The sequence below is a fragment of the Salvelinus fontinalis genome, chromosome 31 (genome assembly GCF_029448725.1).
Source record: "Salvelinus fontinalis isolate EN_2023a chromosome 31, ASM2944872v1, whole genome shotgun sequence".
Lineage (NCBI taxonomy): Eukaryota > Metazoa > Chordata > Actinopteri > Salmoniformes > Salmonidae > Salvelinus > Salvelinus fontinalis.
Genome location: NC_074695.1, coordinates 22,546,660 through 22,561,834, shown reverse-complemented (window position 1 = coordinate 22,561,834; position 15,175 = coordinate 22,546,660). Strand labels below are relative to the sequence as shown.

Genomic DNA, 15,175 nt, shown 5'->3' with positions numbered 1-15,175 from the left:
TAGGCACTCTACGTTGTGCATAAGAACAGCCCTTAGCCTCGGTAAATTGGCCATATATCACACCCCCTCAAGCCTTATTGCTTAAATAAGTATTTTGTTGTTGTAGATGGGGCAGTAACATGAGTAATCTCAAAAAAGTATACTTTATCAAAAATGTTTTAATATATTTAAAAAATAGATATTTGTATGTTTAGCTCACATAATATATTTTAGAAGTATGCATTAAGGTGTCTGTAAACCAGTAAATGTGTCAAAAACGAATGTCGATAATTTAATAAATCCAAATGCATTTCTACAGCTTTTTTTTTTTTTACAATCGTGGGAGGAGTGCCAAGATGGAGGCAGGCAGTTTTTTTTTTTGGGCGCTCTGGTTTCAACACTTAGAAATCATTGGTTTTAATAACGTCAATACATATTTAGCCACGCCCTCAATACAATGGTAGGGTACATTAAGGCAAGGACAGTTAGTAATATCTGGGTTTACTGGTGCTTTCAAGTAGATGAAATACCATTGTTAATGTCAATTCTATTTGGATTATTATTGTTTTCTAACACCTGCACTGCTGTCATCTGGAATCCATAGCCCTGCTGTGTCCCTTAGCTATATATTTGGTCGGGAGGGCTGTGAAAGACGATGCATCTGGTCCTCAAAGTACTGTGTTTCTCCCTGCTCATACCGGGCTGTCTGAGTAGCACTGGTGAGATAGCGATAGGCTGTGCGCAATGGAGAACCTCTGCTGGTTCTCCGGATATCTGCTGTGAAAGCTGCCATCCAGGTAAGCTTTTAAACTAGGCAACTGTATATGGTTTAACTTTAACTGTACTAAGTAAATAATGCTTGGATTTTGAGATTTCAATTCTAGAGGGTTTATCTGGTTAAATTATGGGGTCTATTCAATCTGTAAAATTTAAGCGTTACAGATTCCGCGATAGAAATGTAAAGTTAATTTCTGATTGACATGACATATGCAGCGTTAACCGTGAATGCTGTCTCTGCTAAAGCTGGAACATTGCCTTTAAATGTCAACAAAGCTGTACAAATTAACTTCTGGGAGGCAGATTGAATAGAGCCAATGTCTTTCATGGGGATGGATAATCTAGTGTATCCCAGGTTGTGAATTAAATATTATTTCCTCTTTAGTGGTTATACCACAGTGACCCAGTTGATTTTCAGTGGTTTCCATTAGGACCACATTAAAGGGTATGGATAATGATCACCCGGGATCAGCTCAATGATAAACTCAGCTCTATGTGGGAGGGGAATGGAAATAGTTTCCTATCAAAAACATTTACCTTATATATTCATGTCCACTGCAATTGCTACTGATGCAGCAAATGTGATGTTAATCACCTGACTGAGTTATTATGGATGCAGATTTGATTTCACTATAGTACTTTCAATGTTGTCTGTGTGTGTATTTGTGTAGGGAACCGTCTGGTGACTCCCTGTGGTCCAGACCCGAAAAAGCTGTGTGTTCCCTGTAGGAATGAGACCTACACAACTGGCACAACATCACTTTCCTGTCGCAGGTGTACTCAGTGCGTAGGTATGTCACCAGGATATTTAAGCTTTTAACATTATTTATTAACCCCTGAACTTAAATGTCTATTGTTTGATAAATTAGACTTAACAATTATTCATTTTACTCCACTTTCACATGCTTGTGTGTAGGTGGGGCCCAGACCCTTAAGAAGGCCTGTACAAGAAGCAAGGACACAGAGTGTGACTGTAAGGCAGGACTCAGATGTGGTGATGGCCACTGCTCCTTCTGTGTCCAAGAGTGTGGAAAGGGCCAGGAACCTCTTCCCGCTGCACGTAAGACACACATCAGTACCTGCAAACACTAAAGTCATACAAGTTATCTGGCATGCCTAATAAGACACATATCTGTACCTGCAAACACTAAAGTCATACAAGTTATCTGGCATGCCTAATAAGACGCACAATCTCAGGACACTTATTCACCAAGTCTCAAACCTCTGCCTGTCTGTCTTCATAGGCTCCTGCCAGAATTGTCCAGTTGGGACCTTCAGTGACCAAATCCATGAGAAGTGTAAGCCTTGGAGAACAAGGTTAGATTTCATTTCCCCCTAAACTCTGAGTTTGATTCAATATTGGCGTACTGATAGTACTAATGCCATGGCATTAATCTGCCAACAAATTATTACCGTATGCAGGAAATCACGGCAACCCGGAACAAAAATCCTGCGCCATGGCTACTTAATGTAATCTGGTATTGGAGAAAGCCAATCTTGAATCTTTATTTCTCCATCTCTGTCCCAGCTGTCCCCATCCCAATGAACACATTGTGGCCTTGGGAGATGCAGTTAGTGACAGCAAGTGCGGCATTACCAACAATTCAATCCCCCAAGTGATTACCTTACCTACGAAACGGGGCTCTGAAGGTAAGACCTGTGAATCTAACACTATGGCAAAATTGATGTTGTCATATCACCTTGTTTGAAAGATGCCAACCTCTTACTCCCAGATGGCACAGGGCTGGTTTGGGCTATAACGGCCTCGTGTGGAGTCTTTATCATCCTTATCATCTTGTTTCTGGTCATCATCATCAACAACATCAAAAAGAAACCAGAGAAGACAACCCGCAATGGGCCAAACCTTATTGTGCCAACTCCTCCTACAGGTAATCATGTTCCTCATTATCAGGGACAACTCATGCATACTGGATCAATATTCTGTAAGCTTTCAAACTGTTATCCTGAAATGTAGAAACAGCTTTGTCTTAACCTCAGATTCAAATATAAACTCAATCTTCTCTCCCTGCTCCTCCCTCGCTCCCCTATATCCCCCCCTCTCCATCTCAGATGAGCCGAGGAGCCTGATAGATGTCAGTTTCCACCACCCTCAGCAGGAACAGGGCAGCAGTTCTGAAACACTGCACTCCCAGGACTCTGAGACCAAGCTCCTGCCTGTGTGATTCGGAGTGGCGGGGTTATACTAGGTCTGATCTACAGGCCACTACCTCACACACTGGCTCTCTGATGCCTTTCCAGAGATTGGCCAACACATCGTTCCGGTACTATTAGACTCTGATTGTTCATACCACACATTGTCAACTAAGGAATTGAGAGGTTCAGATACTTTTGAGCATTTGTGATCTCTTTAATACCCCAGTATTTGTTTGTATCTTACATGCACATTCAAAGATGTGAATATTGAGATCTCTATGTAACAATAACTTTCTGTGAAAGTATACAATTTATGTTAGCCAGTAAACTGATATTCAAATGTCACTAGTGGTGGGGAAGTTCAGGGGGAAAAACATTGTCATTATTTGACCTATTCATTAGTTGACTCCCCAGCAGTTACTGTATCAAGTGTCTGCTGCTGGATTAGTTCAATTATGTACATACTTGTACATTTCCTGGTTTTATTAGCATAGTTTCCTGTTAATATAGTTTAGATGACCTAAACGTGATGAAATACTACACTTGACATTTGTATGTGCGAGGGTGTGAGCAGAGTCATGACGTTTTAGTATAATACAGCGCATGAGGGGTTGCAACAGCAGTGTAAACCACAGACAGCTAGATGTGACTGCCCACATGCCTCCCACTGGCTTATATATTCACGTATTTCCTGTAAGGCTAAACTCCGCTGCCCACAGTTACTGAGCAGAAGTAAATACCCCTATTTAACATTACTGTAACCCAAAATGTGACGTTTAATTGCACAGGAGATTAATTACAGCAAGGACATAAGGTATTTTTCTCAGCACTTTAAGGAATGTGCCAATGTGATACGGGACTTGGAGCAGCTTTGTGTGAAAGTACTGCTTGTATTGAATGGGATAAGAGTGAAGGACATGTGTGGGAAACTATGTCATATTCTTCTCTATGATACACTGCCAGGAAGTGAGGGGTCTGGACTTTCCTTATAAATGTAGTAGGGAATGCTAAAGGTCAGGGAATCCTCTCACGTGGGGCTTTCCCAAGCCCTTTACACAGAAGCTTATCTAAGGTCATTGGAACCATAAATTAACTAATACAAATGTAAATTGCACTTGACACACAATCTAATGTAGGTAATAGGCATTGCAAGTGATTCCAAAGGGCTACCTTTAACCCAGTTTGATTAAATCCTTTCACCACTCTAGCTTTGGAATCACAAGCATTGTTTGTGGGTGTTCCTTTGACTTGCTTATACATGCATGTTAACTCAAGCCGTTTTGCCCTTGTTGTAAATAATAGCTTTCACAAGGTATCCTACGTGCTGTACAATGGGATGACAAATCCGTGATAGTGTCTGACACGCGATACTTCCCTGTGGGCTCTCCACTAGGCAGAGCTGGGAAAGCCGAGGGATTCTGATGTGTCATATTAATCATGTAGTACTATCACTGCTGGGAATGTACACAATGAACACAGAATGAAACTGTCTGACTAAAGCTCACGGGTTCCTGTTGGAATGCTGAATTACAGTGGAGGGAAGACCCGTGACTGTTAAAAAGAACACGTGTAGAAACATTGGTCAGATCTGTACTCATGTAACCTTGACTTGTCATGAGTATACAGAGGAATAGCGTATCATAGTGGAGTTACAGTAACTACGGATGGGTGTCTGAACTGTATCTGTATTTAGCTAGTGTGACAGGCATAGCCCACAGATGGAACATCTCACTTTCACAATAGGGGCCATAATTGCCTACATGGTGTAAAATGTTAACCCACACCCATGGAGTGGGCTTAACAGTAGTGGTGTTAATGAGTCATCACCGCCACAGACTGTCAGTCATCCGAGGACAGGGTTTTTAAAGAGCCAGTTACACTGATGGATTATTGAGTTGCATTCATGCGAATATGTACTTGGACTGGCAGGCTCCTAGGACTTTCTATGCCTTGTATACAATATGTTATGGTCCATGATAAAATGGTACTGATTGAATAAGTACTGTAATATTGTTGACGTTTTGATATTAAAGAACTAGTAAATACCACTGGGTTGTCTTATTGTATTCCAACCAACTTTGTCATAATCAGCTACATTTACTACAGCACATTTCTCGTCGGCATACAGTGCCTTCGGAAAGTATTCAGACCCCTTGACTTTTTTCACATTTGTTATGTTATAGCCTTATTCTAAAATTGATGAAATAGTTTTTTCACCCTCAATCTACATGCAATACCCCATAATGACAAAGCAAAACTTTTTTGAAATTGTTGCTAATTTATTAAAAAATAAACTGAAATGTCACTTAAGTATGCAGGCCTTTTGCCAAAAGGTGCTTCGACAAAGTACTTAGTATTGATTACAGCATCAAGTCTTGGGTATGACACTACAAGCTTGGCACACCTGTATTTGGGAAATTTCTCCCATTCTTCTCTGCAGATCCTCACAAGCTCTGTCAGGTTGGATGGGGAGCATTGCTGTACAGCTATTTTCAGGTCTCTCCAGAGACGTTCGATCGGGTTCAAGTCCAGACTCTGGCTGAACAACTCAAGGACATTCAGAGACTTGTCCCAAAGCCACTCCTGTGTTGTCTTGGCTGTGTGCTTAGGGTTGTTGTCCTGATGGAAGGCGAACCTTTGCCCAGTTTGAGGTCCTGAGCGCTCTGTAGCAGGTTTTCATCAAGGATCTCTGTTCTTTGCTCCATTCATCTTTCCCTCAATTCGGACCAGTCTCCCAGTCCCTGCCTCTGAAAAACATCCCCACAGCATGATGCTGTCACCACTATAGGGATGGTGCCAGGTATCCTCCAGACGAACTCTTTGGCCTGAATGCCAAGCATCACAAGTTTGGTTTCATCGGACCAGAGAATCGTGTTTCTTATGGTCGGAGAGTCCTTTAGGTGCATTCTGGCAAACCACAAGCGGGCTGTCATGTGCCTTTTACTGAGTGGCTTCCGTCTGGCCACTACCATAAAGGCCTGATTGGTGGAGTGTTGCAGTGATGGTTGTCCCTCTGGAAGGTTCTCCCATCTCCACAGAGGAACTCTGTAGGAATGACCATCAGATTCTTGATCACCTCCTTGACCAAGGCCCTTCTCCCCCGATTGCTCAGTTTGGCCGGGCGGCCAGCTCTAGGAAGAGTCTTATTGGTTCCAAACATCTTCCATTTAAGAAAGATGGAGACCACTGTTTTTGGGGACCTTCAATGCTGCAGAAATGTTTTGGTACCCTTCCCCAGATTTGCGCCTCGACACAATCCTGTCTCGGAGTTCTACGGACAATTCCTTTGACCCCATGGACATGCACTGTCAACTGTGGGACCTTATATAGACAGGTGTGTTCCTTTTCAAATCATGTCCAATCAATTGAATTTACCACAGATGGACTGCAATTGAGTTGTAGAAACATTTCAAAGATGATCAATAGAAACAGGATGCACCCGAGCTCAATTTCGAGTCTCACATCAAAGGGGCAGAATATTTATGTAAATAAGGTATGTTTTTTTTATACATTTGCTAAAAAATAACTTTGCTTTGTCATTATGCGGTATTGTGTGTAGATTGCTAACGGGGAAAAAATTATTGAATCAATTTTAGAATAAGGCTGTAACGTAACAAGATGAGGGAAAAGTCAAGGGATCTGAATACTTTCCGAAGGCACTGCAAGTTTCCCTAAGAGAGAGGAAAAAGACAATATTACTGCTGAGGTTTCATTGCTGTTAATTTTATTCAGAAAAACTTCTCAGAAACCTACGAGAGCACTAATGCCAGTGTGTGTATCTAATATACGTCTCTCAATAGTAATATGAACATTTCTATTTAAATAGAAGAACAGAATGAAGAATGTTCATGTTCAAACAGGCAAAAAATATTTGGACCATAATGTTAATATAAAAGTAATGTACAAGATTAAATTTAAACAATGAAGCAGATTGTGTTCATAAGACACTATAAACACAAAACTAAAACGATTTATCAATACAGAATAAATGCGATTGTTTGAATCAACTGTTCCATACAAAATAACTGGCAATAAAAGGTCACAAAATATAAGTAAACAACAATTGTGTGCTTAAACAAAAGTCATGCAATAAAGATAACAGTTGTAGCAAACTACAAGCCCAGCAGTGCCTGTCTAATGTGCACTTACTGTATGATGTGTGCAAAAGAATGTTGTTTAAATAAAAGGAACAGAAATGTACAGTACGGAGCGATGATTGTCTGTTGAATGCACTCGAATGACAGTTGGAGTGCTGCAAAAGGATGGGAAGCAGAGAGTTGGTGGGAAAACTACATTGAGGATGCATTTTAGTAGTTGAACTTACATAACCAATCAATGTCCAGTTAAGGTTGCCGGTAGAAGGTTTAGTTAACTCATGTCAGCAGTATGCTCCGTTGACTGGGTTTGCAGTGTCCTCCTGTGATACACTAAAGATGTAGAGTTAGCTGTAGGATGGCTACAGTACAGTATGTACAGCATGGGGATCCCAGGGATTAAACATATGAGTCAATATCCTACCATAGACTTGGCTTACTGGGGAAATACAGTATTAACATAAAGTGACAAGTCTATTTCCCAGTAATTGGGAAACTTGTCACTTTAGCAGGGTGTGAATGACATGATATAGTATTGATATAGTATTGATAGAGAGCTCCTCAGGTATTTTTCAAACAGATATTGACAAGAGGAGGGATTGGATGCAATCCCTGTCAGATATGGTTAAAGCCGTTTGAATTGGAGTGTTACTAAGATCTCCCATTAAAGGGATACTTCAGGATTTTGGCAGTGAGGCTCTCTATTTACTTCCCCAGAGTCAGATGAACTCAGATACCATGTTTGTGCCTCAGTGTCCAGTATGAAAGTTAGAGGTAAATTTGTGAGCCAATGCTAACTAGCGTTAGCACAATGACTGGAAGTCTATTGGTATCTGCTAGCATGCTAGTAGATACCCATAGACTCCTAGTAATTGCGCTACCGCTAGTTAGTATTGGCTCACAAATTTACCTCTAACTTCTTCCATACTGGACAAACACAGTATCCAAGTTCATCTGACTCTGGGGAAGTAGATAAAGGACCTCACTGCCAAAATCTTGAAGTATCCCTTTAATAATAATAAATAATAAAACACAAATAAAAGTAACAATCAAACATATAGTGATTGATATTAACCTTCTCTCATCAACACAAAATACAATAATTGTCAGGTCAACTATAATTCTTCCCTTTGTTAATTATATTAGGTTATACTAACCCAAATTGTTGTCTTATCTACACCAGTAATTTAAACAAAAACAACATCTCCAACTGTATTTCTTAACTGGTTAAAGTGCTAGTTGGGACAACTAAATAATAATACAAGTATCTGGAGATAGTCCTCTTGGGACCAGGTTAAGTAGTGTGGGGGGTATAAGTGGATATGGGGGGGGGGGGGTGAGGGGTTGTTCCCTGTACACACAGGCCCAGTATCTCTAACTGTGACATCACTGCTGCTTACAGTTCTCCTTTTTGGATTTGTCGCGTTTTGATTTGGCACTTTGCCTCTTGGTGGGCGGGATGAAGGTAGGCTCCTCCATGAAGTCATGTAAGCCAGAGTGGGGGATTGGATGAGACTGACAGGAGGATGGGCCTATAAAGAAGACAAGAGAAGGTCGTATAACTGTACATTACCTCTATCTGAAGCTACATGTTATGGTCAGGTGTTACGTTGTTATTCCTACCAGAAATAGTCTGTCCCGCTCTGATGCTCCCCTTGCCTGGTCTCTTGGTCTTGAAAGTTGGGTCCAGTTCCTCTGCAATGTTTCTGATTGGCTGTTGTGATCTGTAAGGATATAAGTAGCAGGTTAAAATATAGAACTTTTCATAGCCTAATCTATTACAAAACATATGATTGCAGTCCATTCAACAGGTAACAAATCTCTAGCAAAGACTTCTAAAAAATTTGCAGCAAATTATAAGATCAGTCAGGTGCTAAGGAGGGCATTTCCAGACGGGGGTTTCCCAGCATTAATCATTACATTAGAGTGGCACAGTAGGGTTGGGCGGTATACTGGGGTATTTTGAAATACCCATGGTATGATTTTCAATAAAGTTTAGTACATTTAAGTATTTATTTTGAATTTAAATACCTGCAGTCAACTTGTGCACTAGTTTACGAGATAAAGCAGATTGCTTTCTTCATTTTACATTATTTTTCTTAATGAAGCTTACCAGTAGGCCTAGTCCCCTTAAAATAGCTGAGCTGGTCACATGTTTAGAAACGCACAACAATGAGACACAAGGTGATCTAGTAACACTAAATATTTTCCAGTTAGATGTGTTACAACCGTCTAAAATGTGCGAAATACTGTGAATTTTATTTGCTAACTTACTAACTAGTTATCCAAGTGGCTAGCTTCCTACAAAAATCAAGCTTATCTTGGTAACTGCAGAGAATCCCATCCTGGATCAAGATCCTTGCGGTCTAATATTTGTTTTGTGCGTGAGGAAAAATGTGAGTAGCATTTTTGAGTTTCTTGTATAACTTTATGAGCTGGGATGTCTGTCCTGCAAATAGTTTGAGACCATATAAAATGTTTGTATACGCTCATTTGCATTTAGCTAGCATCCGCAATGGGATTTTACATGTACTTGTTAATACCGCATACTGCAGGATGGTTGGTTTGAAGTTATGGAAATGTGGATACCGCCCAAGCCTGACTCACAGTGTTGAGGTGGGGCTAGGGGCCTGATAGTCTGGAGAACACTCCTCAGTAGGAGATGGAAGGCCCTCGGAGTCCAGTCTCTCCCGCTGAATCTGACACACAGAACACATTATTATTATAATATTGTTTTGAAATAAGACTGTTAAGTCAATGTATAGTGTCAATAGTTAACATTATATGTAGACAATGGCTCATAAAACCAGCAGCAGCTACCGGTCTCTCTCTGACTGTTCTCCTGTTGTGGGGGTCAGCCAGGTCATGCTGTTCACGTCGTGACCCCGGGCCATTAAGGTCACGTGACTGGCGCTTCGACTGTATTTCCTGTTTCTGCATGAAGCGGGCGATTTCCTGACAGAGGACACAGTGACCATGAAGGCTCAATACACAATAGGCATGTTGTTACACATTGGACAGGTGGACTCTAGCTGAACCCAAGGCTTTGAGGGACGCATTGTCTGCTGGTTTTCGCTGAGCCTATGATTTATCTGATGAATTTTGAGAATGGTTGATAAAAAGGTCAAATTAACTTTGGAAGCACATCCCCTAGTTAAAGGTAATATACCTCTCCTTAAATCAGGGGTATTCAACTGGGGGTCCACAGCCCCCAAAGGTGCTTTTTTATAAAAATGTTTTATTTGATTTAACTAGGCAAGTCAGATAAGAACAAATTCATATTTACAATGACGGCCTACCCTGGCCAAACTCTAACCCGGACGACGCTGGGTCAATTGTGCGCCGCCCTATGGGACTCCCAATCACGGCTGGTTGTGATACAGCCTGGAATCGAACCAGGGTCTGTAGTGATGCCTCTAGCACTGAGATGCAGTGCCTTAGACCACCGTGCCACTCGCGAGCCCTTTTCGCAGGGGGTCTGCAAAAAATATAGACGCTAAAAATTAATGACTTTTGAATTACATACCTACAGTAGAAAAGAGTAGAATATATTATTTCTAATGATGTCAACTTTATTTCTTAACTCCTAATATTGAGCAAAATAAGAGCCAATTACACTCACTGGAGTATCTATCGAACATAGACTTTGAAAAAGCACCCGCGAACAGGCTACAAGTGCCACTGGCTGCTGGTAAGTTTTATTGACTTGGACATAAACTTTTGCTAACCTTTGTTTAACCAGATAAATAGCTGCTCTAAGCAAAAATGTGTTTGGAGTTACCTTTCTAGCAAATAGGCTGCTGTATGTTAGAGTTTACACTTCCTCCAATTATAATGTGGGGAGATCAAAATAACGGAAAAAAAATGTCTAGCAGATCTATTCATTTTAAAATGTTGATTACTTCTCCTCGCCATTATTAGTTTTGTTAACGTATGATGGGGTCCCTGGGTCTTCGGTTTTCCTGGGAGCGGGTGCCTGGGCAAGAAAAGGTTGAAGACCTCTGACCTAAATCATAGCCTCACTTGCAGTCAGTTCTGTTGGGAGATATTACCAAAATCATGATATTTCCTTTTACACCTGTATCTTACCTCATCCTGAGCCACTTGCGCAACTCTGAAGTCTCCCTCTGGGTAGGAGTCATGTTGAGAGAGGGAAGAAGGGGCTGGAGGGCTCTGCAATGACAAGAGGATAAGTAACTCCCCTCAATCTACTCTGAACATGTCATGACTCTAGGACCAAGAACATATTCAAAATAGCTTCTGAAGTTTCCTAATTTTATGTTTGTTAATGTGTAAAAAATAAAATCAATTGCCTGAAAACCTCAAATTTTCAAAACAGACTATCAGACAGCGACATTTATTAACATAGTTGGATGTGAGCCGACACAGTACAGCCAGTAGGATGATCCTCCCTTACCCTAGTCAACAGCTTCTCCTCCTCCTTCTGCAGCCTCCTGGCCAGCTCCTCATCCAGCAACACCTGGTGCAGTTCCCCCAGGTCCAGACACACCTCCTCCTCCGGCTGCAGCGCGGCTCCTGTAGAAGGAAAGACTTGGGTTAGGAAGGTTTAGAGATAAAGGCTGTGATGTGGCATGATTAAAAGGTCTATGAAATTACATCTTGTGAAGATAAGTACACTGAACAAATATAGAAACGCAACATGCAACAATTTCAAAAATTTGACTGAGTTACGGTTCATATAAGGAAATCAGTCAATTGAAATCAATTCATTAGGCCCTAATCTGTGGCTTTCACATGACTGGGAATACAGATATGCAGCGGTTGGTCACAGATGCCTTAAAAAAATAATAATAATGAAGTAGGGGAGTGGATCAGAAAACCAGTCAGTATCTGGTGTGACTCATTGTGACATCTCCTTCACATAGAGGTGATCAGGCTGTTGACTGTGGCCTGTGGAATGCAGTCATACTCCTCTTCCATGGCTGTGCGAAGTTCCTGGATATTGGCGGAACTGGAACACGTCAATCCAGAGCATGCCAAACATTCTCAAATTGTGAGTATGCAGGTCAAGAAAGAACTGGGACATTTTTAGCTTCCAGGAATTGTGTACAGATCCTTGCGACATGAGGCAGTGCATTATCATGCTGAAACATGAGGTGATGGCGGCAGATGAATGGCACGACAATGGGCGTCAGGATCTCATCACGGTATCTCTGTGCATTCAAATTGCCATTGATTAAATACAAATCGGGTTCGTTGTCCCTAGCTCATGCCTGCCCATACCATTTGCCCACAGAAGTCGGTTCTGACGCCAAACTGCAGTCAGGTCAAAAACCTGGTGTGGACAACGAGTACGCAGATGAGCTTCCCTGAGAATTTCTGCACGAACTGTCATTAACTATTTGGTTGTGCAAACCCACAGTTTCATCAGCTGTCCGGGTGGCTGGTCTCAGACGATCCGCAGGTGAAGAAGCCAGATGTGGAGGTCCTGGGCTGGCGTGGTTACACGTGGTCTGTGGTTGTGAGGCCGGTTGGACATACTCCCTGTAATACGACGTTGGAGGCGGCTTATGGTAGAGAAATGAACATTCAATTCTCTGGCAACAGCTCTGGTGGACATTCCTGCAGTCAGCCTGCCAATTGCACTCTCCCTTAAAACTTGAGACATATGTGGCATTTTGTTGTGTGACAAAACTGCACATTTTAGACTGGCCTTTTATTGTTCCCAGGACAAGGTGCACCTGTGTAAGGATCATGCTGTTTCATGCCACACCTGTCAGGTGGATGGATTATCTTGGCAAAGGAGAAATGCTCACTAACAGAGACGTTTTAGAGAAATATGCTTATTGTGCGCATGTACAATATCTGGGATCTTTTATTTCATCTTATGAAACATGGGACCAACACTTTACATGCTGCGTTTATATTTTTGTTCAGTGTATTTAAAGAAAATAAACATACTGCAAATCATACAGCACATGTGCTGGAAGACAGGTCTGGGGTAGCAGGTAAGCCTAGCAGATAGCGTTGGGCGAGGAACTGAAAGGTTGCTGGTTCAAATACCCGTGCTGTCAAGGTGAAAAGTGAGCAAGGCCTTAATCCTATTTTGCTCCAGGTGCGTCACACTACTATGGCTGACCCTACAGAACAACATCTCACTTCACCTATCCCGTGTATGTGACAAAATCTTTATTTAAGAATAAAATAGGTTCATCAAGAAGAACAACAATCATCTCTTGGATCATTTCAAGAGAGGACAAAGATGAAGGATGGAGAGGGGTTGAAGAGCAGCTAGTCTATATAAAATGAGGGAAATCCAGATTAAGGTATTTCCCAGACCATCAGAATGAACACTACAAAAGAAAAATCTGATTTCTGAGAGAAATAAAAAGATTGAGGCCCCTCCCTTAAACACAAGGAAACCAAGATGAGTAGATTTTTCCAGATTTGATTGTTGAAGGAGGGAGGACGTGAAGAGGAGTAGATGTACACACAGAGAGGGTGTTGGGAAGCTTTGGGTAAAGAGTACAGTAGCCGCCTCCCCTGCAGGTCTGTGTTCAGAGTGCTGAGGTACCAGCAGCTCAGGGTGTTACCTGCTCTGGAGGTGTGCCTAGATGTGGTCCTGATGGAGGCCCCTCTGCTGCAGAAGCTTTGGCTGAGATGGTGGACTCGCCGCAGGGGTCTCTCCTCCCTCCTCTCCTCCTCCTCTGAGCTGTTCTGCTCCTCCTGCTTATGCCCATGCTGGCGATCACTTGCACTCCTCACCCTGCGCTCACTATGGTGGTGCCTATCATCCCTGCCCTCCCTCTCCTGGTCCCCACCTGAGCTGACCCTGTTCCTAGGGTCTCCACTACTCCTCCTCCCTCCTCTCCCTCTGCTGTGTTCAACATTGACCTCAGTCCCACTACCCTCCACTATGGTCAGGTTTTCAAGGATTCTTTCTCCCTCTCCTCCATGGCCTTGGTTACTGTAGCCTTCTCTTTGTGAGGCTCTCTTTCTTTCCCCGACATCTCCATGGTAACTACGCCTGGTGGGGACAGCTCTTAGAAAAGCTCTCTGTTGATGTTGAGAGTCACTGTGGGCAACGGCATTTTCCCCATCATGCACTTGGCCGTCTCTGACCCCCCGTGACCTTGACCCCCCGTGGAAGCTCTGCCTCACGGCCACACCCCTCTCTCTTAAGTCATGGGCAATCAGCTCCCATACATTCACTGCGCGCCTGCTGTCGTCATGGTAACTAGAACAATGCCTGCTGGCATCGTCCTGGAAGCGGACTTGTTTGTTGTCGCTGGTTTCTCTGTAGGTGCACCTCCTCCTAACCCTGTCTCGGTCTCTATCCTGCAGCCCTCTGGCAGAGTCATTAGTACTACTGATGTAGCGCCACCCTCTCCCCTCTGACCTGGGGTCCCTGTCATAACCCCAGTCATGCTTTGCCCTGGGATTCTTATCCCAAATCCTAGCCCTCTTCTCCTTAACCCCCCTATCCCTGTCCTGACAACTCCCCCTATGCCTTTCCTCCCTTGTTCCACTTCCCCTCTCCCACATCCTGCTGCGCTCTTCTCTGGAGCTGATGGGACTGCCGAGACTCCTGTAACTCCTCTCCGGTGGTTGGTACACAGAAGCCTGGCAACCACTAGGGGCAGTATTGAGCCATTTCTCCAGTCTACAGGGCCGGGATGGAGGGAGGTGTTCAGGGAAAACAGTGTCTGTGTCCTCTGAGCCTTCATCACTCAAATAGTCAGGTGGAGGGCATTGGAGGTAGTTTCTGATGAGTCTAGGCGGATTAGAGTGTCCATTATGTGATGATTGTGTTCTGTTATTCTGTCCTGCTGACCTGTGGGTCTCATACAGAGGCTCAGCAGTAGAGTGTGACTGTGGCTGTGTGTTAGAGGTGGAACATTGCCACCTGCTGGTAGCATGCTGATGGTGCAGCCCTTCTCCCTGGCTAGGGCTGGTGCTGAGAGCAGGCTGGCGTGGGCATGACAAGGGAGAGCCACGGACGCTGGTACAGTCTTTAATCAAGCCAAACATGCAAACACAAAAGCAGGTGAGTGTGGGTGTTAATGGTTTATATTAGACAGGCACAGTGAATGGTGCCAGGCTAACACAGGGTTCATGTCAATATACAAGGGACCATGCTAGACATGCCATTTTGTAATATTTAAAAAAAAATATTTGGCTCAGAGGCATGTCATTAAATTATCCTAGAT

General features: G+C 42.8%; 2 protein-coding genes across 3 annotated transcripts in view; one reads left to right on the top strand and one right to left on the bottom strand.

Moving 5' to 3' along the window:
- The first annotated feature begins 359 nt into the window (after positions 1 to 359).
- On the top strand, positions 360 to 4,958 carry LOC129829829 (tumor necrosis factor receptor superfamily member 5-like). Its single transcript, XM_055891772.1, has 7 exons — positions 360 to 776; positions 1,428 to 1,547; positions 1,673 to 1,816; positions 2,001 to 2,073; positions 2,285 to 2,406; positions 2,490 to 2,645; positions 2,827 to 4,958. The coding sequence occupies exons 1-7, from the start codon at positions 635 to 637 to the stop codon at positions 2,937 to 2,939; spliced, it is 870 nt and encodes a 289-aa protein (XP_055747747.1). The 5' UTR covers positions 360 to 634; the 3' UTR covers positions 2,940 to 4,958.
- Positions 4,959 to 6,612: 1,654 nt separating this feature from the next.
- LOC129829828 (coiled-coil domain-containing protein 50-like) overlaps positions 6,613 to 15,175 on the bottom strand; it is a 40,817-nt gene continuing 32,254 nt past the window's right edge. Inside the window, exons 7-13 of one of the 2 annotated variants that reach the window (XM_055891770.1) lie at positions 13,559 to 14,977; positions 11,422 to 11,540; positions 11,094 to 11,177; positions 9,825 to 9,959; positions 9,612 to 9,703; positions 8,628 to 8,728; positions 6,613 to 8,536 (exon numbers count right to left, since the gene is read on the bottom strand). In XM_055891770.1, the coding sequence (XP_055747745.1) occupies positions 8,391 to 8,536; positions 8,628 to 8,728; positions 9,612 to 9,703; positions 9,825 to 9,959; positions 11,094 to 11,177; positions 11,422 to 11,540; positions 13,559 to 14,977 (2,096 nt within the window). In that variant the 3' untranslated portion in view covers positions 6,613 to 8,390. The remainder of the gene's footprint in view (positions 8,537 to 8,627; positions 8,729 to 9,611; positions 9,704 to 9,824; positions 9,960 to 11,093; positions 11,178 to 11,421; positions 11,541 to 13,558; positions 14,978 to 15,175) is intronic. The other variant, XM_055891771.1, reaches the window with a different exon arrangement.